General features: G+C 38.7%; 1 protein-coding gene across 2 annotated transcripts in view; it reads left to right on the top strand.

Moving 5' to 3' along the window:
- Positions 1–27,239, top strand: part of LOC131360937 (inactive N-acetylated-alpha-linked acidic dipeptidase-like protein 2) — a 266,958-nt gene that overhangs the window by 52,586 nt on the left and 187,133 nt on the right. For both annotated transcript variants that reach the window (XM_058401795.1, XM_058401796.1), the window contains one exon: positions 18,128–18,620. In XM_058401795.1, the coding sequence (XP_058257778.1) occupies positions 18,136–18,620 (485 nt within the window). In that variant the 5' untranslated portion in view covers positions 18,128–18,135. The remainder of the gene's footprint in view (positions 1–18,127; positions 18,621–27,239) is intronic.

Here is a 27,239-nt window from a genome sequence, read left to right as displayed (position 1 = left end):
GCATATTTTATTAATTTTTGTGACTAATTGCCTCACACCTATTCTGTGTGTTCTCCTTGTGCTGTGCTGGTTTCATCCAAGCATCCTTCAGGTTCCAGAGACATGCATCATTAGCTGATTGACATCACTAAATTGTCCGTAGTGTGTGTGTGTGTGTGTGTGTGTGTGTGTGTGCAATTTGTTCTGTGATGGGTTGGCATCCTGTCCCCTGCCTTGTGTCCCCAGGGATAGACTCCACATTCCCTGTGACCCTGTGGATGGACAGAAGAAACATTTGTCATGAGTGTATTCCCAAAAGATTTCAGAGAAAAACAAAACAAAACAAAAATACACCAGTAACAGCTTTATAATTTGAGGCAAACCTATTAGTGACACTCTTTACTGTTACATGCAGTTAACTCCATGTGCATAGATTACTAGAATAAATGAAAGTTGATTTAAGTTCATTTTTTGAATATGTAATAGGTTTGGTATTTTTAAGCCGTTAAAAAAGAATGAAGAAAATCCATTACGCTGATATTTTTTGCTGAGATCATTCAATTTACTCTCAACCACAGCGGAAGATTAATTGGGCAGGGAGGACAAAATCTATCACACACAGGGAGGTGATTGTTTCATTATAAACGTCTAAATAAAGATATGGTCAGTGGAGCCCTATTTGATGTTTTGTATTTTTACTGTCATCTTTCATTTGTCCAGCAGCATGGCCTCTAAACCATCTCTTTTACACCTGGGAAATCAAGCAAAAGTTCATGATGAAGGATTTTTCACAATAAACAAACAGTACGGGAAGTGTTTTTTTTTTTTTTTTTAATGGAGTTTCGTTCCAAGATACTTTCAAACTGTTTTGGGGGAAATTGTAGAGAAGCGTATTCAGAAACTTTTTATTTCTCAGTGCACTTAAATGGCTCACGGCAGAGAGGCCGCCTGAAGTGACCTGAATTTTAAAGTAAACTCCTGGTAGGAAAAAAAAGCTTTACTTTTTCTGAGAGCTAATGCCAAATAGGAAGGTAGATTTCTTTAAGATTTGTCCCAGGTGCTAAGAGCTGAGCTGTGTGCATGTTCCTGCTGAGTGCAAAAGTTTACAACCCCTACGGTTACTGTATGGAGGGAAATAAAAGAAAATGTACATTTATCTACAATATCTCTACAAAAAAAAAGAGATGCATCAAGATGGAAATCCAAAAACCTAAGACAAAATCAACAGAAAAATGACTGACAGGCTGAAATGATCCAGAAGCAAAGAATTGTTTCTCGATCTCTAGACTTGATATGAAGATGCTATGTAATGATATATAGCTAAGATACTTTGTGCCAAGAATTTTCAAGGAAGCGATCCGGCAGAGTGACGACAGATTCAGTATGTTAAGCCGAACATGTTACAGCTTCTGAATATCATTGAGGTTCGCAATAAGTCCCCAGTTTTTTGTTTAAAAGCTTGAAATCAGGTCTGTGTTTAAAACAAGCTCAATATATTTTTATATTATTTTTATTTATTTATTTATTTACATAAAATACATTAGTAATACACCAATTATGATTTTGTTTTTTAGCTTTTACTTCTCTTGAAAAACGTAACAAGCTAAATGGGATTACGGAGATTGTTGTGGAACAAAACTCATCTACTGCAGCCTTGTTGAGTTTATACTAACTTTTCCAACCCCAACTTCTCATTCATCCACAAAAAAAGCAGAGTGGATCCTCATCACTGACCATGCTTTTAAATAAAGATGGAAAGAATTGTTGAGAATTATTGGTTGTGACATGGAAGTCATATGACCATGGTGTATTTTCATTTTTAGCCTAACATTAGAGTTATATTTCTGGTGATTGTTTTTGGGCTTTAAAATTCGTAAAAGTCGTGAACGTTATCATGATGAAAAAATGTGTAAGAATCAGCTTTTTTTTGCATTAATCCAGAAGCCCAATGTCAGAATGCAGGAGCCTCCACAAGAACAGAATCCAGACCCAAATGCAGGGATAGAAGGCAGGCGGGAGTTTTATTAATAGAATAACTAAACCGACAGACACTTGGAATAAAACAAAGGGCACAAAAATACAAAAAAAAAAAAACATACTAAAAATTAAAAACACAGAAACGGAAACCAAAAACCAGGTAACAAGAGGCAACAAGAAACACAAACCCGCAGGTATATGTAGGGGAGGCAATTAGAGAAACATGAGGAACAGGTGTGCAGAGGCGGGAACAGGATAAGGATTGGGCGGGGCAAACGTGAAAACACAGAATATAAATAAAATGAAGAAAAGAGACAGATGGACAATTTTTGCATAAATGATTCTGTTGATACTTTTATTTGGGCTTATTTTTGTTCTATCAAGGCCGTTCACCATGCTATTGACTGTGAAAAGCAGGTTATCAACTAAAAAAATCCAGGTTATTCAGAAGAAAAATGTACCGCTAACCATGAAAACATAATTTCACTCTGCTAACAGAGTGAAAAAAGTGCAAATTTATTGAATTTTAAGTTTTGCCCCAATTATAGTTTCCTATCAGCAACAAGCATGTCATGTTCGATAAAGACCTGATTTTTACGCAAAAATTTGCCTTTTTTTATTTTGCTATTATTTCTGAACTTGCTGTTGTTTTAATTTTGACTTCATCCACTTACAGGCCACCGTACCAGCACAGTTATCCACACAACAAATTTATATAGTGAATATAAACACTTCATGTTGGTTTGTGTTTACAGTATGTTGGAAGTCTTTACAGTCATGCTACTTTCTGTTCTTATGGCTCTATTTTTATTTGAAAGAGCATGTGCATGAAGTGAGGCCTGCTATAGCCACTGTAATATGTCTAATTTCAGCAACATGAAATATAGATTTTTCTAAATGATCAGACCCTCTTACCCAGCAAGCAGCTGTCAGCTCTTGCTGCCTCTGACACCAGAGCTCAAATTATGGCTCCCAGAATGGAGGGACTCTCACTGAAGATTAAAGACAAGTTTCAGCAGCGTGAATTATAGCTACCTTTAGTAACACTGCTGCTTGTAGGTAGTTCCAGAGGCTGGAGACGAGTGACAAAGTATGGAAGTATGCTTCCCACAATGTAGTCGCAATCCGTCGCTGTTTGGTAACGCAGGCCTGTTATGCTTTCAAGACTTATTGATGCTTCGTAAGAGGGACGAGTGGCCATTTTTATTTATCTTAAGTGTCAGGTTCCTGCATTCGGACTCCAGAGCAAACTATCATAAGACCGTCCTGATGTCTTCTAATGAAATGGCACAGGAGCAGCGCTAAGCCGGTTGTTGAGGCTTTTAAGTGGCAGATAGGTCCAGCGGAAGGGCCGCTTTGTTAGCGCAATGGCTGTCAGGTGGCATTGATTAGACCATTGTGCCTACACTTGAGGCTGGCCTGCTTTGCTCAAAGCTTTGCTCTACCATATTTAACTCTTTTCAACATTCTTTGAAAGATTTCAATTCAGGCTAGCAATCGGCAAAGGTTTTGGTTGCTAATTTACCCTTGTCTGAATGCTCAGCGGAACTCTCCCGCTCTTGGCGATGAGGTTTGAATCATTAGCCTTTATTTTCTCCCCGTTTTCCCTTTTTCCCCGTCTTTGGATCAGCCCGTGCCTGCAGCGTAGGCGTGTGTTGACATAGCGCCATTTCCCCTCCCGGTAGGACTGATCCTTTGTCTGCATGGCATAATCAATTTAAGAGTTTGTCTTGGGTCATTATTACCTGCTGCAGAGCCATCTGTTGATGATGCTTGGAGGAGGCGGCTGCCAACATGCTGGAGCAGTGGAGTGGATTGAAATGCAGAGGTTTGGAGCACAGTGGAGAGAAAGAAGGGAGAGAAGGGAAGGGAATAGAAGGAAGGGAGAGGAGGGAAGCCAGCCAGATGGCTAGAAAGACCAGCTTCTTCATATTCCCAAATGGGCATGAACATATTTAAGAGTAGCATGACTAAATCTGACTAAAGCACCCCATTATGTCTCTTCTAAAAAGGTCTCCTAAAAGCTTTTGCCCACTTCAGACTCTACACTCTACACTCTTTTCCAGTAACTGGTTTATCCTTCTCCAGAACCTATCCCAGGAACACTGGGCACAAGGCAGGAATACACCCTGGATGGGGTTGCCAGTCCATCACAAAGGGAACTACTTACACACATACACACTTAGAGACAATTTAGTATAGCCAATTCATATATCCTGCATGTTTTAAGTAGGTGGTGAAAACGGGTTTTCATGCAGACTTTAGCAGAACATACAGTACTCTGCACAGAGAGCAGCCTGAGATCAGGAAGTAACCAGGAGTTGTGAGACAGCAACATTTACATTTTTACATTTACAGCATTTGGCAGCCCTTATCCAGAGCAACTTACAAAAATTCTTTGAAGTTTCTGTCAATGAAGACATTGATACTGGTTCACTAGCTCTCAGACTAGGAATATCAGCAGTCTAAAAAGTCTTTTTGGAGGTAATAGACTCTCTCTCTCTCTCTCTCTTTCTCTCTCTCTCTATATATATATATATATATATATATAGAGAGAGAGAGAGAGAGAGAGAGAGTTTTTCAAGTATTTCAAGGAAGAGATAGGTCTTTAGACATTATTTAAAAACTGACAGTAACAGTGACTGGCAGTCATTCCAGCCCCCAGGTGCCTGAACAGTGGAAAGTCTTGATGCATACCTTCTTTTTTAACCTTGTTCCTTGTATGATTCTCACTGCACCACTTCACCACTGTACCACCCCATATCACATATATCTTAAACAACATTTCCTAATAAGTGAACCCTAATAAAGTTATGCAAATGTCCACATCTCACAGCACAGCTATAGAAAATTGCATCTGATTGTCCTCCCTGTCCTCGGTCTGTCTATTACACCTCTACAGCAAACCATTTCAGTAAGTAGAGCAGAGCAGATTTCTTGGTGACAAAAAGACTGTGACATACACTATATTGCCAAAAGTATTCGCTCAGCCATCCAAATAATCAGAATCAGGTGTTCCAATCACTTCCATGGCCACAGGTGTATAAAATCAAGCACCTAGGCATGCAGACTGTTTTTACAAACATTTGTGAAAGAATGGGTCGCTCTCAGGAGCTCAGTGAATTCCAGCGTGGAACTGTGATAGGATGCCACCTGTGCAACAAATCCAGTCGTGAAATTTCCTCGCTCCTAAATATTCCACAGTCAACTGTCAGCTGTATTATAAGAACGTGGAAGTGTTTGGGAACGACAGCAACTCAGCCACAAAGTGGTAGGCCACGTAAACTGACGGAGCGGGGTCAGCGGATGCTGAGGCGCATAGTGCGAAGAGGTCGCCAACTTTCTGCAGAGTCAATCGCTACAGACCTCCAAACTTCATGTGGCCTTCAGATTAGCTCAAGAACAGTGTGCAGAGAGCTTCATGGAATGGGTTTCCATGGCCGAGCAGCTGCATCCAAGCCATACATCACCAAGTGCAATGCAAAGCGTCGGATGCAGTGGTGTAAAGCACGCCGCCACTGGACTCTAGAGCAGTGGAGACACGTTCTCTGGAGGGACGAATCGCGCTTCTCCATCTGACAATCTGATGGACGAGTCTGGGTTTGGCGGTTGCCAGGAGAACGGTACTTGTCTGACTGCATTGTGCCAAGTGTAAAGTTTGGTGGAGGGGGGATTATGGTGTGGGGTTGTTTTTCAGGAGCTGGGCTTGGCCCCTTAGTTCCAGTGAAAGGAACTCTGAATGCTTCAGCATACCAAGACATTTTGGACAATTCCATGCTCCCAACTTTGTGGGAACAGTTTGGAGCTGGCCCCTTCCTCTTCCAACATGACTGTGCACCAGTGCACAAAGCAAGGTCCATAAAGACATGGATGACTGGAAGTCTGGTGTGGATGAACTTGACTGGCCTGCACAGAGTCCTGACCTCAACCCGATAGAACACCTTTGGGATGAATTAGAGCGGAGACTGAGAGCCAGGCCTTCTCGTCCAACATCAGTGTGTGACCTCACAAATGCACTTCTGGAAGAATGGTCAAAAATTCCCATAAACACACTCCTAAACCTTGTGGACAGCCTTCCCAGAAGAGTTGAAGCTGTTATAGCTGCAAAGGGTGGACCGAAGTCATATTGAACCCTATGGATTAGGAATGGGATGTCACTTAAGTTTATATGCGAGTCAAGGCAGGTGAGCGAATACTTCTGGCAATATAGTGTATGTACTCATGTGTATTTATATATAGTTAAGTTACTATTTTATCTCTAACATTTATCTCTAATGAGAAGCCTGAGGTGATGATGGTGAGGAAAAACTCCCTGAGATGATCTGAGGAAGAAACCTTGAGAGGAACCAGGCTCAGAAGGGAACCTCATCCTCATTTGGGTGACACTGGACACTAAAGAATGTAAATGTAGATAATGTCCTTTCTACAACAGCAACCAAGACCTCCTGAGGAACTATTAGGTCAATGTAGTTTCTGAGGTCATTATAGACAGCACTAATCCCTTCCTGCTGAAAGCTGACCAATGCAACAGCAGTTCAGAAACGGTGTGATAGTTTCCAAGTGGTTCTATCCACAGCAGCAGTGACCACCACCAAGCCATGAGATTCCAACCAGGGGTAGAGTGTCTGGATTGATCAGACAGGTCTGGATAGAAGAAGTGAAACTCAGAACACTGGAAGCTCGGTAGTGGTATGTATAGCTTGACAGAAAAAAAAGAGAGAGAGAGAGAGAGAGAGAGAGAGAGAGAGAATATCTGTACTCAGTGTATTGCTGAGCAGAATGAATAAATAAACAGACTCTTTAAAATATTTTGAATGTCTAATTTTTGAAATTTTTATAATTGTATTTATAATTCATTCAAATTTCAAATATGTCTTGCATAACTGGTAGGTCACACTCCCAATATAGCCGTAGACACCCATATAATAGCTTTTGTCCATTATTGTTCATGAAGTTTCTGCATGCATCACTTATGTATATAATAATGCTACAGTAGTAAAAATACAGATCTGCTCAGCTCTGTAGCAACTTGCAGGTACAAAGGTACTGTTCATTATTTCTGGTTTTGCTGGTGGCGAGTTTGACAGACAATGTTGCGATCTATCACTGTGTCACGGATGTGGAAGACCTCATTTACACGTGAAGGTGACATTCTGTTTGTGACAGCGTTGGGTGATAATGACTGATCTGTGTAAAGCAGGAACACTAGCAGGATACATGCTATATTTAGATTGGCGCTTCTTGCTTGTGAGTGACTTTCACCAGAAGAAGAACTTTTGTCCAGATATAAATTTTGCAGAGATTGTAGGACACTGTGCTTTAATTTAAAAGATGATCACAGTTTTGATGATGAGAACTGCTGGTGCTGCAACCTCTGGCCAAGTCTTTATTCGCAGCAATGCATCAGCTGGTGTGATGCAGGAAATGCACTGTCAGCAGCATGACACATTCTGGGTTCTCGTTATTTAGTTTTGCGATGAAACTGCTAGTGAGATGCTCAAGTGAAAATCATTTGAACATACTTTTAGACCATTAAGGTAAACTTATAAGGTTTGTGGAAACTCACCCCAGGGTAACTTCTAATTAATACCTTGACTATGAAGTTAAGTAGTAGCTATAAAGTGGAGTCAGTAGCATATGGCCTCCTCATGGGGATTATTCCTTAAATCTTTTACCATCGCCTGCAAATTAGGTTAGTCTTAACATCTAATTTACTGTGTGGAATATGTACAAATGGCAAAAATATACACTATGTCAGGTGTGGGGTGAGGAAGGAGCATAGATCCTATACTTTACCACAAATCTACATCATAAGACTGACACAAAAATATCGTGGAAGGTGGCATTGGCTTGCAATGACAATGTACAGTGGACATAAGTGACATATTACCTTGTAATTGACATGATAGCTATCCTAATGTGATATAATAATGAGGTGACAGATTATGATATTCATGTTGTTATACAAAACACTACAATTCTTCATGGCTGATGGCTCTACATGTAGATGAAATAATAATATTGAGACAGGTTTAAAAAGAAAGTGTAATAATAATTCCGAATAGTATTATCATGCACTATTTTCAGCCACAAAATTAAGCCAGGTCTTTAGGCATGGGCTGTATTTGGTATCAAGTTGTTAACTGAAAGGATCCAAAAGTTAATGCAGGGAAAGTTTAATTTATTTAGAGATTAAAGGGTTCATTAGCTGCTTAGGTCAAGTTTCTGGACATGACGTTCAGATCATGCAAATAAAATACCACTGCATGTACTATTTTTTTTTCCTATTTTACATTTTTATACATCATATCCTACAGTGAATGTCTATTATTCCTCTAAGCATATGTATTATGCCAAATGTCATGACAACCCCATTATCATGCTGCCAAAGTCATTTCTAACATTATTATAATTCATTTGGTTTATATTAATATAACCCTGCTGTAATGCACGATCCTTTCTCAGGGATTTATATATTAGACAATCTACACATTCTCAGGTTATAATAAATGGATTTGAACAAAGCAAAACATATTTTTTCATAAGATCAAGTTTTCTTTAAGGCAATGTTTATTAGAACATTTTCTAACCATGAGAAATTCTTCCTGATGAAGTGATTTCTGAATTCTCTCTAATATGATGGCTTCTTTATTTACTAAAAAGTAACTGGATAGAAAGTGACTGTTTATTTCTGCTTTAATGTGTGTGATAACAAGAACTAACTTGTCTTAGGGACATTCCACAACATGACTAGCAAATATACATTTCTGGCATATGTCCCTTATCTAGAGCAATTGAGGGTTAAGGGTCTTGCTCAAGGGCACAGCATTGACATCTTGGTGGACCTGGGATTTGAACTCACAAACTTCTGAGCTGTAAGCCAATGGTTTAGCCACTAAGCTACCACATCCTCAAATGGCAGCAAATGCAGTTATTATAAAATAATTAACTTCCCAGAGATAACGCTAACTCAGTTTTGTATCAGGACATATAACACCACCAATAATCATGGATTATTTTCCTCTAACAACATTCTTTATTATATTTATTTTATGTTTCATTACTCACATCGTAAAAATGAAGAATACGGAAGGGAGGAAGAATAGTGCTTCAATGACCGTACGTTAGTTTTATTAATGTAAATGGTTGTTTTGGCTTGTAACATGACATGGTGCTATTATTAATGCTTTCCCATTTATTTGTTTGGCAGCTGCATTAACAAAATAAATAAATAAAAAACAGCATGTTGCTAGCTATAAGCAGAAATGCAGAACAAACATCTGCTGATTGCTACGTAAGCATTCTGACGTCTCCGACATTCCTATCGAGTGTTTTGCAAGTTGACTGATGAGTCTCCAGAGTTCGCTCAAATCAGAGGTTCCAGCATAGGCATTTACGCAGTTACAGAATGACTGATGGCAGGCAAGCTCTCCTCCTTCTGTCCATCCTGATGATGTTGTCAACAAAGCATGTCATGATGGTGCACACAAACACACAAGTCTTACCGAAGTCTTTCTCGGCACTGATGGAGCAAATCAACAGACGCTTATCTATATATTTTTCTCCCAGACATCTATTTAGTGTTAAATTCACTCCACTATGTGAGAAAGCATTGGGAAAAAAGAAATCAAGCCGCCTTAGTTACAAAGTTCAGCTCAAGACATCACTTTCATGCTGTCTCGTGGCGTTTTTGTAATAAACAAATTTTTGACTTAACCCAGATTTAATCGTATGAAGGCTTTAATCTCTTTGCTGATGCAAGCTGTGATGTCTGTCTTTTTATTTAACATGTCAGATCCTCTGTTTCAGCCAGTACAAATGGACGCAATATCTCTCATTGCAGTTTAGCTTGATAAATGAACCCAATAACCTCGATCCCGCTTCAGAGCCATTGAAAATGAATATTTGCTCTGACTCTTTGTCCTTTCTTTCTCTCCTAACCGAATGTAATGGTTGCAGGTCATTGATCGGTTGCTCTGCTTGATCCGTCTCAGCAACAGGTTATTTGTCTTTCGAAGCAAATTTAGCTCCGTTGTTCGGCTATGGCTTTTACCTTTACTTAGTGAGTAAAATGCTCAAATGAAGTCTTGTTTGTAAAGTATGAGTTGTAATAAGCAAGATGAAAATGTACAGTATTTCTCACATCTGTTCCTAGAATTAGAAAAAGGACCCACATCAGTGCTTTATGCACTCGTTAATGAATGATTTTGCTTTCCAGGAAGTCTTATTTTTGATGGCTGGATCTGCTGTGATGCATTTTTATGAATATTCCAAATCATATCATGCCATTGATTTTTATATATTCCATGTAAGAAGGAAAATATGCTCTATAGATCCACAGAATCTAGGAGAATAGGCATATTCATCTTGCTTCCAGTGCACATTGTATGACATGAATGAAGATTTTAGAAACTGCACCTTATTCTGTTCTTCTTGTCTGTACTACACCATAGAGTAGAGTTTTTCCTTTTGGGATAGACCACCATGTGCAATAATAATTTGATAAAAGCAGATGTGTCTTTTTGTGTAATCTCAATTAGCCTTTTCTCCACAGTGAGAGAGTAAAATGAAGTTTTTAATCTTTTCACTATAGATCTTCTTTTTTTGATATTGCAAATCTTTGTTAGAGCTGTAATGGCTGGCATCTGTTTTTATACTGTCCGAATGAAGGGCTTTAAAACCTGAAATCGTTTCTATGCAAAAAATTTAGACACCCCAGCTAAATGACAGATTTTTTTTTTTTTGGTGAAAAAAAGTAAACACAGCCTCTAATAAACAGCACAGTAATAACATTTTCTGTAATTGATAATGCATAGTTACACTGATCAGGCATAACATTATGACCACCTGCCTAATATTGTGTTGGTCCCCCTTTTGCCACCAAAACAGCCCTGACCCGTCCTGTACTGTGTATTCTGACCCCTTTCTATCAGAACCAGCATTAACTTCTTCAGCAGTTTGATCAACAGTAGCTCGTCTGTTGGATCGAATCACACGGGCCAGCCTTCTCTCCCCACGTGTATCAGTGAGCCTTGACCGTCCATGACCCTGTCACCGGTTCACCACTGTTCCTTCCTTGGACCACTTTTGATAGATACTGACCACTGCAGACCGGGAACACCCCACAAGAGCTGCAGTTTTGGAGATGCTCTGATCCAGTGGTCTAGCCATCACAATTTGGCCCTTCATCAAACTCGCTCAAATCCTTACGCTTGTCCATTTTTCCTGATTCTAACATCAACTTTGAGGACAAAATGTTGACTTGCTGCCTAATATATCCCACCCACTAACAGGTGCCATGATGAGGAGATACTCACTTCATCTGACACTATTTACAATGTTATGCCTGGTCAGTGTATTTTGTATTTGTTAAATAAAAAAAATAGGTAAAATTTACTTGTAAAAGTTTGGACACACTACCAAGTCAGTATGTAGCCACACCCCCTTTTGGCAGAATGCATGGCTTGCAAATGCTTAAGTGTCTTCATATTCTTGCTTAATAAATTGTCACCCACTTGTCCTTGTGGAACGCTGCGCTATTCTTGATAGTCATACTTTGCCATTCTAAACTCTTCTTCATGTGTTTCTTAAAGTAATTCTTGGTGGATTTCGAGGTATATTTTAAAACACATGAGCCAATCTCTTTTCACCTTCAGTTTCTTGACTGATTGTGTCACATCTGCTTCCAGAATCTGCTGATATTCACTCTTCCCTCTACCTGTTCAGTGTTTTACTGTGACATAAGAGTTCTAATTATAACTTTATCTGGCTTACTTTAATCGTTTTGCATCAGATGTTTCCTTCTGTGCTGAGTTCAGTTCTCCTTCTGATGACTCTCCCATGCAGATCATGTACATGCAGGTACTGCGACCATTTTTACATGCCACAATTACTAATAAATAAATAAATAAACAAACAAACAAAAAAATAAATAAATATGCCATTTGCTGTAGATGTTGTGTCTGTACACTGAAAACCCTAATATGTTGATTGAACTAAATTGATTGAGTAAACTCGTTCCCTTGAGTAATGGAATCTTCTAAAACTTGCATTTAAGTTTATTTAACTTAGCGATTTATGTAGACTATACTTAAATTGTTCAGTTCACCAAACTTAATAATATAATAATAATAATAACCCACATGGTGTAACATTAAGCAGTAGCTGTCATGTATCTCACACAGAAAAACGATTAGGCGACTTAATCAAATATGTTTATCTCATGGGTGAAATAAGAAACAAGTTGACCGGGCAGAAATGAACTAGTCTCTGAAGTGGCTGCCATGTTCTTTCCCGCAGAAATACACGATAGCATGATGATTAAGTGTATTAACTAACATGTTTCAGTATTACGAATCAAATACAGAATCATTTGATATCTCAGTTATCATACCATCACAAAACCATCAATAAAATATCGTTACTTGATAGCTACACTGTAAAAGTTTGACCGGGAAATATTGTAATTATGGCTACGTTGTCATTTATTATAGAAATATACCACAGGGATTTAAATAAACATATTTCACTCTTAATAATCACACAAAATAACTTTATCTCTACATCATTTCACTTACCGAACATAGGACACGAAGAAAAACATGCGTCTTGAACTGTGGTGTCAGCAACAGCCGAGGACAAAACCAATTTTGAAATCCACCAATCAGAGCATTAGTTGTCTTGTTGCTATTTATAACTCCTTGCATGGCAAATCACGTTAAAGGAAGAACAGAGTGAGTGGTTTCAAGTAAACCTATTTTTTCAAATGATTAATCATAATCTTGAGCTCACAACACTTGAAATCTTAAGTTTATGCTTTTTGAAGGTAAATAAGTTACATTAACTCATATTTTTGAGTGACAGGGCCAAAATGCAAAATTTTAAGTAATGTTTAGTCATGATCACTTGATTGTTTAAGTAAAGACAACATTAGGGTTTACAGTGTACATTTTCACTGCAAAAAATTAAATAAATATATCATTTGGCCCAGGATGTCAATCTTTTGCTACTATACTGTATATTCATTCCTAGATTCATTATAACCGGCGATAACTCAGATGCTAATGGTGAATCAGCTTCAGCAGTGTGAGCACAAGCGCCTGCCTACAATTTTTTTGTTTTTTAAATGTCATATGCATACGGCACATGCTAGTTTTACAGTACATCTAATTTACATGAAATGTTCCCTAATTTATGCTGTTGTTTTGTTAGCATTCAGCATGCTACAGCTTTCCAAGCTGTAAAAAGATGTAAATATGAAAGGTCAATAATATATTCCAGTAAAGCTGATTTAGAGGTTAATGGTTGGACACAATAAAGCCAACTTTTTGTACTGAGGAAATGGAATTTTATTTATTTATTTATTTATTTGCTATTCTTCTGTTTTTAAAAGAATATGTACTGTATATACAGTAAATGGAATCTTTAAAAAATAAAATAAATAAAAAATTCTCGACACACTCACCAACAGAGAGAATTAATCAAAAATTACATTTATGCGCACAGGAAGCTCATATTAAAATGTAGGCCATGGGATTTAGCTCAACATGTACATGGATCTTTATCAGCTCATTAGTCCATCAATTGAACAATAGGTGCATTTGCATATTAAAGGCTCTGTAAAGCATTAACCTGGATACAGAGTCTTGCGTAGGCTTTTTTTTAATCGCACATTTATTTGTTTATATATATATATATATATATATATATTTGTTTGTTTTTTCCCATATCATCATGCATGATGTAGTTTCAGTTATTTTGCTCTATTCAGTGTTTTCATCTTCTGTTTATATAAAATAAGGATCAATTTATTCTCAATGGAAAAATTCATCTTTTCCTGTTCCTTGTCTGCTGTTTCCTGGTTTACTTCTTACCTTCAAACTTAAGCTGTTTCTTTTTTCCGATCATGGATAGCATTCTGAATACTTTCCTTTTATTGATATCAACACCTTCATGTTTGAGGCTTTATTGGGGTGTGCCATATCCATCTAAGGTGTTTAGGGATATCGAGGGGATGTGTTATGTAAGCTTAACCAGCGCTTACTATTTAAGGTGTGGGACTACTGATCAGAATGTTGTGAGTTCAAATCCCATGTCTGCCACTGCTGGGCCCCTGAGCAGGGCCCTTAACCCTTATTGCATAAAATGAGGTAAAATTGCAGTAATTACTCTGGATAAGGGCGTCTGTAAATATAAAACCCTTTTCATGTACACAAATCTATGCTCGTTTCTAGATGATTTTGATGAATAAGGCATGTTACCTTGAGACTCTAGATAAAGCCCACAGAAGGACACACGTCCATGCCTGAACCTGTAGTTCAGCTGATGAAAAATACTTTAGCCTTTTTGGAGGACTGGATGTTAGCATTCTCACATAAACCCCCTCTCTGCATCAGTATACAAATGAACAAAGGCAGACTTTAAGTCTGATACACTGCATATATTTGTTTTCTGCTTGATCTAAAGTCTATATCAAGTAAACTAGTCTGAGTAATCATTGTATTAACTTGATTACTTTGATAAAATCACATCTGAGAGAAAGTTTCCTGACTGTATTTTCTCTTTAAAGTGAACTGGTAAAGGGCACAGGGAAGTTTTTTTGTATTGAGAGTTTTCCCAGTTCTTTCTTGCAATATCCTGTTTTTCTTCAATATCTGCTGTAGTTTTTATTGAGACATCCACTTACTTTGGGTCATGGCCTTTTGATGTTATGACAGCCATGTAGCGTGTGTGGTTTATTGAGCTGCATTGCAGCGAGGAGTTAAGTTTAGTGTTGTCTGATACCTGTTTGGGTTGGGCTTGGATTCATTTCCTGATAGATGTCGTTAGTCATGCTACTCATGGCATGTTGTCTTATCTGCCACAAGCAACACTCCAGCGTTCCCCTCCTGAGAGTGACACTGGATACTCCGCCTGTCTCCACCAATTTCAGCTGCATTTATGCACGGAGAATTTTATAAATACTGATTAAGGTGAGTATAAAATGCACCAAGAAATATGAAGCGTTTTCTGTCTAGATTTTGTTCGTGTCAATCACAAGACAAAAAAAAATAAAAAATAAATATAATATTTCTAAAATTCAATCTAACATAATGTAGCCCAGTGGAACATGCCGCATGAATAAATTGCTCCTCAAATCTGTCCTTTAGACGGTTCGGAAAATTGATTTAGCCCAGCTTGAATGTGCGCAGTGTGTGCACTCCAGCGGCATTCCATTTTAGTGTCACTGTCAAATCAATCTCAGGGGAAAAGTCAAAGATGGTACATTCCATTGGCCTTTAATTGATGGCTCTGTTGTGGAGCTGAGAAGCGTTAAATTGCTGACATTTCTGGTGATTGAATGTCAGCTGTCATTCTGCGAAGAAGAGAGCAGAGCTCCATCGCCACCTGAGCGAGTGATAGGAGAGAAGAGGAAAGGAAAAAGGGTGGAAAGAAGAGGAAAGCATTGAGGAGATGAGGAGAGCAGGGTCAATTTAGCCCCAAACGTTTGACAACCCGTATCATAGCCAGGGTCAAGGGCTGGATGAGGATCTCCTCTCTGCATTCACATCTAAATTGAAAAAAAGGTTTGTGAGCCATACAAACCTGCTCAATATCTTATCTGCATTTCTCTATGCTTTAGAATCTTAAAAAATGTCAACAGTTTATTAACATCTGTTTGTCGTTATCAAAAAAGCGTTGATTTTCTGTTGAAGTAGTTGGACACCTTACCATCACACCTCATTCTGTCCTTGAATGTCCCATACCAGAACCATGGCTATTAATACAGTGTTGACCCCTCCTCAGCTTCTGTAACAGTCTGCACTTTTCTGAGAAGACTTTCCACTCATTTTAGTAGTGTGGCTCTGGGGATTTGTGCTCATTCAAAAACAAGAGCATTGCTGAAGGAAGGCCCTGATGTCAGGCAGGAAGACACGGCATACAGTGGAGTTCCAGTTCATTCCAAAGGTGTTCATTTGGGTTGAGGTCAATGCTTTGTGTAGGTCACTCATTTTCTTGTACACCAATCTTTGTCTTTATTCATCTCGCTTTGTACACTGAGGCTCTAAGTCTAAGGAAATCCTAATATTACAGCATATATAGACATTGTGTGCATCCAGCTTTGTGGAAACAATTTGGTCCATATATTGTCATGATGGTCAAGAGTTCACATAAGCACATGTTTAGGTCTGTGTGATTATCATGACTGGGGTGAAATTAATCCATTGTAACTTCAGGTTCCTGAGTGGTGCTACAGAAATCCATCCAAGCGATCATGAATAAAATGTGAGTTTGAATCACGATGACGCCACAGCCATCTGGACCAAAACTGTCCGTGCTGTCCTGGTGGGAGTAATGGCATACCCTTGTCAAACATCTCTAGCCAATCATGTATCATGCATCTGTGATATAATGTGTATAGAAGAAGTAAGGTAGTGAGAATGTTATGCTTCTTTGTGACATAGCAGTCCAAAAATAATATGTGATGGCTGGCATCAATTCTCAGTGGAAGCATATGTTAGCGCATTTAGGGTGAACTGGCTGATGGTGGGCAATTTGGCAGATGACCAAATTGAGGAGAGAATTGGGCGAACTTTATTTCAAATTTATTTTTCCAATCTATGAGAAATGTTTCCTTGAACAAATTATTCTCCTTATTGCTCAAGTTTCAGTGCTGACAATGGCTGCATTTTACTCAGGGTCGGAATTAACAAATAGGCAAAATGTGGGATGTGAAAATGGCATGAGGATGTAAAGCTGTTATGTACTCCTTTATCTTCAGTATATATTATTATTAGTGAACATGGCTGTACTGTACTGTACTGTACTGTAGTGAAGCAGCCTATGTATTCGACACACATACATAAATTACAGCACAATGAAATTCTATACTTCAAATGTCATAGCTTTTTATGAAGCTTGGGTCAAAGTGCAGGTTCAGCCATGACAGAGTGCTCATGCAGAAGAGAGGGTAAAGAACCTAGCTCAAGCGCCCAACAGCGACAGCCTGGATGTCAAGGGCAGCAGCTGCTGCTTGAACCCGTGACCTTCTGATTAGTCTGAACCATTGAGGCTCCACTGTCCCTGCCACAAACCACTTGTTAATACCACAACCTCAGTAAGAAATAAGGAAAAAAGATAAACTTCATGTTCTTTTTTTTTTTACCATAATCTTTGCAGTTTGGATTGTACAACTTTGTGCTATGTGAATTTTTTTAAAATATTGTATAGGAGTGAATATGTTAATGGATGGTTTAGGAAATAGATTCACAGAAGTAATGCAACAACAATATTTCAAGGAAACTACATAAAGTGTTGTTATTTATCTGAAATATGTACATAAGTTGTTATGGACAATTTAGCTGTTTTAAAGTTTTGATATTTACAGCACATACATATTGTCCCATGTTTTACACACAAATGGCACCTTCAAATGGCACATTCATTGAATTATCCACATAATGTCCAGCCCTGAGGAAATATTTAATGGTTTGGAAAGAGAGAGAGAGAGAGAGAGAGAGAGAGAAGCCATGTAGAATATGTGTTGAAGATGAATTAAACATAATATGAAATAGTTCTATGTCCTTTTTCTGTCTTCTGGTGTATGCACTACTGATGTTTTTCACTTTTATCAGGTTACATTTTACCCCTGACCTCAAACAAGTGTTTTATTTTAAGACGTTGCCGCTTGATCGAAAACCATTCCTTGGATGTTTTCAATTTTTCCTGATGCTGATCTTTTCAAGCAGCAAATTTTCATCCATTGGAGACCCTTTGCAGTTGAATTTAAAATGAGTAATAGCCTTTGTCCACTGTGAAATTTCTGGGCACTTTTGCAATTTTGTTATTATCGATTGGGCTGGTTTGGGTTTGATGGTGATCACTTTAAAAGGGATAGTTAAATTTAATGGAGTACTTTGATGCTGGTCTCCTTTTTTTTATGAATTTGATCCCAGGAAGTCGTCACCATTAATGATCTTTTTTAGCAGCAGCAGTCAACCACTGTGCCCTTCCTGGCTCCCCTGAGAATGCTTGATTTAGTTAGAACACTGAAAGACATTTAAAACTGTGAAAAACTTGAATTTACACAATAATTTTTTCTTCTTTCATTATGTCTGACTTGTTTGTTGTACTTGTTGTAAATCAGTGTATATTAATGTGTGTGTGTGTGTGTGTGTGTGTGTGTGTGTAGGTGAGGACATGGCATACACCAAAGCACATGCCAGTCATGGTAGATCCACACACCCCCAGGAACTGGAAGGTGAGGATCAGCTAGCTTCTATTGATCTGGAATGGGAGATGGAAAAGGAGCTGGAAGAGCCCGGGCTGGACAACTTCCGATTAGAGTGTGCAGACTCACAGACCTTGGGAAACTCATCCAGTGGTGAAATGAATCCAGAGTTTATCCAGCCATCGGTGTCTCCTCACGGACGCTTCCAGAGACTACATGAGGACCCCAACTACGTCTTGCAGTACAGTGGGACTGTTCCCAAGGTGCACAAGATAAGTGTTACCTGCATTCTCAAATACGTGCTATTAGGAGCAGGAGCCTTCTTCCTGGGACTGCTGATTGGTCTACATGCTAAACGAACTGAGGAGCAGCCTGCCATGCCCGCTACAAGCACAGATATACTGGAAAAGGTCATTCAAAGCATCACTGCAGAAAAGATCCAGACAATAAAAAGGTTAGATTTTTAAACAAATATATATACATATATATATATATATATATATATATACACTGTATTTATATTCACTACACTTTATGATCCAAGTGCAAATTTACACAGAGAAAGCTACAAGTATTCAGACTCATGTTACGCAGTTGTGCATTTGAGTTTGCAAAATACATCTATGTACTGTAATTCACAACCAAGACAAGGTTTCTTAATAGCATCTAGACCACTAGCTGGACAGAAGAGAGAAACAAGATTTTTCTTCTTTGCTCTAGTATATAAACAAGAGATGAATTACAAGACCATTATTTACTTATTGCAAATTTGATTTAATTTTACAAAATGGCTTCTACAATTATTACTCAACAAATTATAAAATAGCATTTAATCCAGGACATTATTATATACAAAATTATTATTTTGCTTTTTATTTTTTATATGAGTGTAACGTCCGGTCGGTCCAGCCCGTCCCTGACCTCCATGGTGGTGCGAGCCCCTGCACACCATGGAGACAGACCCATTCGCGGGATTCAGACAAGCACTGCTTTATCAACAATAAACACAAGACATGGGGAAGACTAACCTAATAACTAAGACATGATAATGAAAACAGAAACCTGACTTACAGACAACGAACATAGAACAATGACCGACAAAGACAGATACAAAAGGACCCTATTTATAGGGCACAACATTAGGACTAATGGGGAACAGGTGACATGGCAGGAATAAGAATAGGAAAGGCGTGGCACAAAATACACACAAAGCAGGCTTCACAGAATCACCTGCCAGCACCCCCTCCAGGCCTGGCAGAAAACTGTTTAGCTGTTCCTGACATGGTCCCCCCATCAAGGCGCAGCTCCTGAAGTGCCTCCAGCATAGCTGACGGTCGCCCCAGGGTTAAGCGGGAGGTGTAGTCCAACATAGAGGGGAGATGCAAGACGAGACATAGTCCATGAATATAGTCCACAGTGATGCCCCAGGTCCTAGGGATACAGTGACATCAGACATGTGCAAGAGGCGGGATGGAAGCGTCTTCCACGGAACTATATCGTGGAGCGGAGTCCCCGGCTGGCAAGATGGTGGAACCACGCTTCCCATGGGACCGTTAAGAGGGGGATGCCCCCCAAGGCATGGGGTCAAGTGGTGTCCTCCGCAGAACTCCTCGTCCTGGACAAGGATGGAGGCACCTCCCTGGGGAAACGGGGAAAGGGATCCACCTGCTCGAATGGTTTCCGAAGCAGGTGGTCTATTGGATGTCATCCTCTGGTAGTCCAGGGCCCTCGCTAGTAGACTGCAGATCATTGCCATGAACAGGAACTCGCTGGATCTTCAAATGCTGCCAGTCATTCTGTAATGTGTGGTCGCCCCCCACCCCGTGCAGGGCATGAACACGGGCCTCCGTGGTGGTGCGTGCGCCTGTACGCCATGGAGACAGACCCATTCGTGGGATTCAGACAAGCACTGCTTTATCAACATAAACACAAGACATGGGGAAGACTAACCTAATAACTAAGACATGATATGAAAACAGAAACCTGACTTACAGACAACAAACATAGAACAATGGCTGACAAAGACAGGTAGAAAAGGATCCCTATTTATAGGGCACAACATTAGGACTAATGGGGAACAGGTGACATGGCGGGAACGAGAGCAATAGTAAAGGCATGGCACAAAATACACACAAAGCAGGCTTCACAGAATCACCTGCCAGCACTCCCTCCAGGCCTGGCAGGGAACTGTCCAGCTGTTCCTGACAGTTAGTTTATTGTGCACACGTCTTCATAAAGTCAGAAGATACTAAACTAGATCCTAAACAGAAGTTTATACAGAAGTAAATAATCAGATCATGATATTGTAATGTTTGGAGAAGGATTTTTGTTGTTGTTGTTGATGTTGTTGTTCGGTATTTTAATAGTTCAAAACTTACATTTCAACGATTTCTAGTGGTCATCAAGTTAATAAGTGCCAGCTAATTTTGAGTAACTAAAATGGGCAAAGGTTTCTGATACATGTCTCTATTTTATGCAAACACAACCCTCTAGTTCTAAGTCTTCACTTTTCTTGTCTCTGAGTTGCCAACTAGAATTAGAGGAACATATTGGGAGTTTTTTGAGTTTGGATTCCTGAAACAGACTTCGTACATCTATGTTTTGAAACCTGTAAAAAATCATATGCAATTAATTAGCTGAAAAATTATCGCTTAAACCAAAAAAAAGCATTAGTAGCGGTATACTTCAAGGGCATTCTGGCCATTCATCCCTATGAAACAGATGCAGCTTTTGTCTGAGGACAGGCTCTGTGGGACATTCTGGTTTCTGACAAAGACAGTCCTGCAGCCAAAGAACATCACAGCCTATCCCCAGCAGTGCAGATGCTTGCTACTAGGTACTACAGTTAAAATTAAATGCAGACAAGCCTCAAGTGGCTCGACATTGTTTTAGAGCCAGGGATTATGGAAAGCATGTGTATTTGTGTCAGGAAGATAACTCGCCATTCAATTTCTGCTCAAGTGAAACAGTCTTACTCTTGCAAAAGTCATTTCGGCATTGCTGATTCATTATTTATTTTGGCACATTTATTTTTCAAGCAGCAGTGCCAACTGCAGCGCTCAGGTCTTTTTGGAAAAATGAGGGGAAAAAAAAAACGGACAAAGGCTACAAAGGCAAAAAGTCAAATACATTTTGATCGTTTACTCTAAGAGAGCCTTCGACGACCCGGTATTCCCAATGTAGCTTGCGGAAATAGAAATATTTACAAAGATAATTGCATTATTTACTCTGTGAGCAAAGCAGACAGATTGGCACAATCTATTGTCGGAAATGGTACAATCTATCACGGGCACTTGGGGGAATAAGTCACAATATAGCGTGAAGGAGGGCTCTAGAGAAAATGAGAGTGTTGGTGAAATGAGACTGTTTGTCTCAGGATGGAGTTAAATCTCATCTTATACATTAAGCCCAGGCCTCTCCAGCCTGTCTGAGATGCTTGGTTGGAGATTGGAAAAGGCTTTGAAGATCTTCCTTTAACTGGTTCAATGCACATGCTAATAACCTCATTAGAACTAATTCAGGACATTTCAGTTCTACTTTGGTTTGCTTCAGCTTTTCTCACCTCAGATCTGCAGTTAGGAGACAAAAAGTGTCAAAGATTGGAGCAAACATTTAATCTGACGTGGACCAGATAATGGAAATGTGTTAGAGTAGCCCTTTGTCTTGATTGGATAGTGAATCCTGGTACATTTGTATCTGAGCACAACAACACATGGATACTATAATTTAATTGAGAAATTTACAGAAATTTACAGAAATACAGTCCTATTTTCATTTCCTATTTGCTGTTCTATTGTTTCTTCACAAACAGCAGGGGTTTCTTTGGCACACATATTTATTTCCTAGCATTTACACTTCAAAGAATACACGAGTGAAAATCAGTTCCAGCAAAATGGGATTAGTCCAAAATCCCTAGAAGAAAAAAATCTTGTTTCCCACTGTTTTTGCCCCTCTAATGGTATTCTTTATCTCCTGCAGACACTCTCTCTTAATTAGGGTGTTGTAATTGATACAGTGCGGGCCTGGTGAGCATTCTTCATCTCGTGCCGTTTAAATACTGGATCTCAAGGTCAGACTGGGGAGTTCACAGTGGGAGGATTCTATGAAGCAGCCAAAACAGGCCCAAGCCTGATGGCGTATTCTGTTCCACGCAGCCATGCTGGGGTCTCTGAGCCATGAGCCTGTCCCATGGAGGAGACAGTTATGGGGCCCTTGGTGTGCAGTTCATCCTGTCTAATGACCAGCCCTGCTGTTAAAGCTAATGGCAGAATGATGGGACAGACTGTTGTTACGGATATAGGGCAAGACTCAGCTGCTGTGACGTCACACGTTGATTAATTCTGCATGACGAAGCTGGATTGCTTGTGTTCAGGGGTCAAAGGAGCAGGTGGAAGAATGTAATGTTCAGCAAGAATTAAGATTGAATAATAGATCTGCTCCAAATGATTACTTGCATGTCACCTATAGGCGTTTATCCTTGTAGATTGTTCTGTGTCTAAAGTTACTTTCAAATAAACCTTTAAATAAAAGATCATATGCACAGAACAAAAAGTACTACTATTACTACTACACTACTAATAACACTTTGCATAAGTAAACAGTCATAGCACAACACAATAAAAGGGGAAGTGACCAAACAGTTCAGGCTCTGGTTTACTGGACTTTAAATTAAATCTGTTGTGAGACAGGAAGCCAGTGAAACTTCTAGAAAACAGGGTGACATGGTGTTACGCCCCTAAAGGTTAGCCTAGAGGTATAAGAGGGACATATTTTAGGATTCCCTGGTATTGACTCTGTCAGCATTGTGATTCGAGTGACAACCAAGACACCATTGGCCAAAACGTGGTGATTTATTGAGTGACGTGGTGACATACTTGAGTTCAGGTGTTGTTTTTCAGGGGTTGGGCTCGGCCCCTTAGTTCCAGTGAAAGGAACTCTTAATGCTTCAGCTTCATACCAAGACATTTTGGACAATTTCATGCTCTTTGTGGGAACAGTTTGGGGATGACCCCTTCCTGTTCCAACATGACTGCACACCAGTGACCAAAGCAAGGTCCATAAAGACATGGATGAGTGAGTTTGGTGTGGAGGAACTTCACTGGCTTGCACTGAGTCCTGACCTCAACCCCATAGAACACCTTTGGGATGAATTAGAGTGGACACTGTGAGCCAGACCTTCTCGTCCAACATCAGTGCCTGACCTCACAAATACGCTTCTAGAGAGGAATGGTCAAAAATTCCTATAAACACACTCCTAAACCTTGTGGAAAGCCTTCCCAGAAGAGTTGAAGCTGTTATAGCTGCAAAGGGCGGGACAACTCCATATTACATTCATGTGCATGTAAAGGAAGATGTCCCAAAACTTTTGCCAATGTAGTGTACATTCGTTCCTTCACCAGCCTCATTTTTGTCTCTTGATTTAAATAAAGTATGACAGGAAAAGTGCAGTTTGTCATGTTACAGAGAAACCAAAAAGTCAGGAGTACATCCTGAAACACTGACTTTGGTTTGCTTCAGCTTTTCTCACCTCAGATCTGCAGTTAGGAGACAAAGAGTGTCAAACATTTAATCTGATGTGGACCACATAATGGAAATCTACCAGTGTGTTACAGTAGGCGTTTGTTTTGGTTGGACAGTGAATCCTGGTAAATTTATATCCAACCACAATAACACATAGATACTACAATTTAATTAAGAAATTTACAGAAATACAGACGGGAAAGCAAAAGGTCAGCAGTACTCCTACTGACTACTGACCTACTGACTGTTACAAAACACTGACACTCCTTCCATTTCCAAAAGATCTGTTATAGTTATAGAATTATTATTATTATTACTATTATTATTATTATTATTATTATTATTATTATTATTATTATTATTATTGTTGTTGTTTTTGTTATTCTGGTATAACATGTATGCAACATTTAGGAAGCTTTCCTGTTTCTCCCTGAGAGGAATCCGTGTCCGTGAACACGTCTCGCTGTTGAATTGATAGGCTTAACTTTTGCAGCACAGTAGCTCGATCTGTTGTGTGCAACAACCATAAAATAGACTGCGCATGCTAATAGTGTGCAGCGTAGAGCTTCACAGAAATATATTAGCAACCCAGCATGATGTGGACAGTCCCATTCAAAAATGAATTATTGATGCAGATAATGAAATAGGTATACATTTACATACTTCATAAACATAAAATCTTTTACAAATTTCAGATATGAATACACTCTCAAGAGAAAGACCTTGACTTAAAATTTTGCATTAAAATCAAGAAAATATCATGAACCCTTATAACAAAATCATTTTATTCCCTATTCAATATAAATGAAATATCACAAACATAAACATTGTTTATCCCCAGGGGACAATTTAAGGCAATTTAAGGCATGTACAGTAGTTAAACAAAGATATGTGCAAATACAAAATAAAATTAAATAAAATCTTTCTTTCTTTCTTTCTTTCTTTCTTTCTTTCTTTCTTTCTTTCTTTCTTTCTTTCTTTCTTTCTTTCTTTCTTTCTTTCTTTCTTTCTTTCTTTCTTTCGTACCCATCTCATTCTTTTGTTCATTTGACCTGACAAACAGCTTCATTAATAAGTGATGCTGTAAACATGCTGTAAAAGTGTTTTAAATGTTTTCCACTTTAATGTGAGGACATATTATCATGCTGGGTTATATTGTTTTTGAATAATTGAATGGTGCTTCATCATTGCTTAGAATATAAATCTCACACTCTAGATAAGAGACATCCGATTGCACATGTCCTGTTTGAAGTGCATACAGTAAATACACATACTGATGTTTTAAAGCATCTACAATAAACACAAATGATTTATATAAAGTGTTCAAAGGTTTTACAACATAAATTCAATAGGTGGGTAGGTATGGAATCAGCCCTAAACAGAACAGCAGAACAAAACAAATAACAATGGTCTAATATTCAAATCTAAATTTAGTTATTATAAATTTATATTATTTATAAGAAAATCACTATGCATTTTTTTCACTAAGAAATCCCAGATATCTTTTTATTTTTTTATTCCATAACGACTGGAAAGAATTAAGGCTGGAATAAAGAATAGAGTGAAATTTTACCATCAATGCAATCATTTTGTTTCATTTTGAGTTGAGATCTAAAAATTGTAAAAAGCTAGCCTCTGTCACTGCATTTTGCCTAGACCTCGTATTGATGCTCGCTGATCTCTTGACTTATCCCTGACCTTGATTTTTTCCTCACAGTTTGGATCTGTTTGCCTTGACATTATTAAAATTGCTTTATCTGAAATTGCACAACCTCACCCCCTTCTACCATGACTCCATCATTAATTAAACAATGTTAACGTTAATGAGAGCATGCTGTGATCCTGAAGCGGGCAAATCTTGCAAACAGACCTCCAGGTTCAGTCTAACGCTTAGACAGATTTGGCCACACCCCTCTCATTATCATATAAGCACTGAGGAAATGAAGAAAAGTTTCCATAAGTAAAAGAAAATAGAGTGGAACCTCAGCAAACGAATTTAATTATTCGCAAGACAAATGTTTCCCATAAGAAATAATGTAAATGCAGATAATCTGTTCAGGCACACAAAAATATGATCAATATTCCCAATATGAAGTGTATGTACACTGTATGGCTGCTTACAAAGAACTGACCCAAGCCAAGCATTCCATGTGAAGGCTCCTCACAGGAAGTGGTGCCACCATGCTTGGGCTGAAAATAGAACAGACCGCCCACACCACCAATCTTTTAACAACAAAACACCTCAAGAATTACCTAGCTTTTGAATGGATGCCGAAGGCAACGTTGCTATTGTGGGTTGACTCTTTCACACAGCTTTCACTGACTGAAAAAAAAAAATCAGAAACTCGCTTCACTTGGTTCATATGCCAATGATAATTTCTTCCAAAATTTCAACTCATAAGGTGAAAATTTATAATGGAAGGAATTCATATGCTGAGGTTCTGCTGTATATAAATGATTAAATGTGCTGTAAGTTTAAAAGTTAATGATTTTGTAGAAGAAGACAATTAAAACCATTTTTATTTTTTACTCACTATACAATATATGATGCTTGTCTTTTTGGGATTCCACAGTTAGGAACAGAAGCAATACTGGTCCTGTTTTCTGAGACTCTTCATTAATGTTGAATAAATGTCTCTGAACAAACACTTTTACCATATCAGTGATACACTTTTCCTTCTTCTATAACATACACATACAGTATTTAATATGTTTATTTTTATGCTTAGATTCTGAGAGTCCACTTCAAATGAGCTGTTATAGGAATGATAATTTATTACAAACAGCCCATTAGGACAAACCTATCATTTATATTACCTTCTTAAATGTTTCCATAAACAGGCTTGCTGCTATAGAAAGAGAATCTTCTCTTGAATTGAGAATTCATGACAACATGTAGTCTCATGGATGCCACAGAAAATTCCAGCAGCCCCAGTGTAAAATACCGTCCCTGGTTGACATAGCGGGCTATTGCGACTCATCTTCTTGAAGTCTCTCTTGAGAGAAGATTGTCTAATCCTGGTGAGGCTGGTAATGTGTTCTGAGCCTGTGCCAAATTCAATTTATATAGACACTTTCCTACTAATCATCAACTCAAGCCGTATTAACCTTGCTGGTAGGGTGCCAATCAGAGTCGCAATGAGAGAGACGACTGGCTAAATACAGCATTTAAGAATAATTATCTCAGGGTGGCAATCGTTCCAAAACTCTCATTTAGTTTTTTAAGCTAAACTAGTTCATGTGTAACATTAATAGAGTTTGTGAGTTCTATTAGCAGGATGCTAATGGAATTGATTGTGACTTTTACCAAGTATTGATCAACCTGAAGACCAAGAAAAGGGCATTGCAATTTGCAGTGTCTTTACTCATGAGTACGGTTCACAAATGTATAGCGATAGAGATGTAACAAAACACCATAATCACAATCTTGTCATTTAGTGCGCCTAAAGGGGGCGTGGCCCAAATTATGAATTTATATATTGTGTTTGTAACACTACTGTAGAAACGCCAGGACTCTCAGCACGGTCCGTGAATTCCTCCTCTGACCCTTCCA

The sequence above is a fragment of the Hemibagrus wyckioides genome, linkage group LG10, assembly GCF_019097595.1.
Source record: "Hemibagrus wyckioides isolate EC202008001 linkage group LG10, SWU_Hwy_1.0, whole genome shotgun sequence".
Lineage (NCBI taxonomy): Eukaryota > Metazoa > Chordata > Actinopteri > Siluriformes > Bagridae > Hemibagrus > Hemibagrus wyckioides.
The sequence above is the reverse complement of the archived record's forward strand: the minus strand, read 5'-3'. Positions and strand labels throughout refer to the sequence as shown.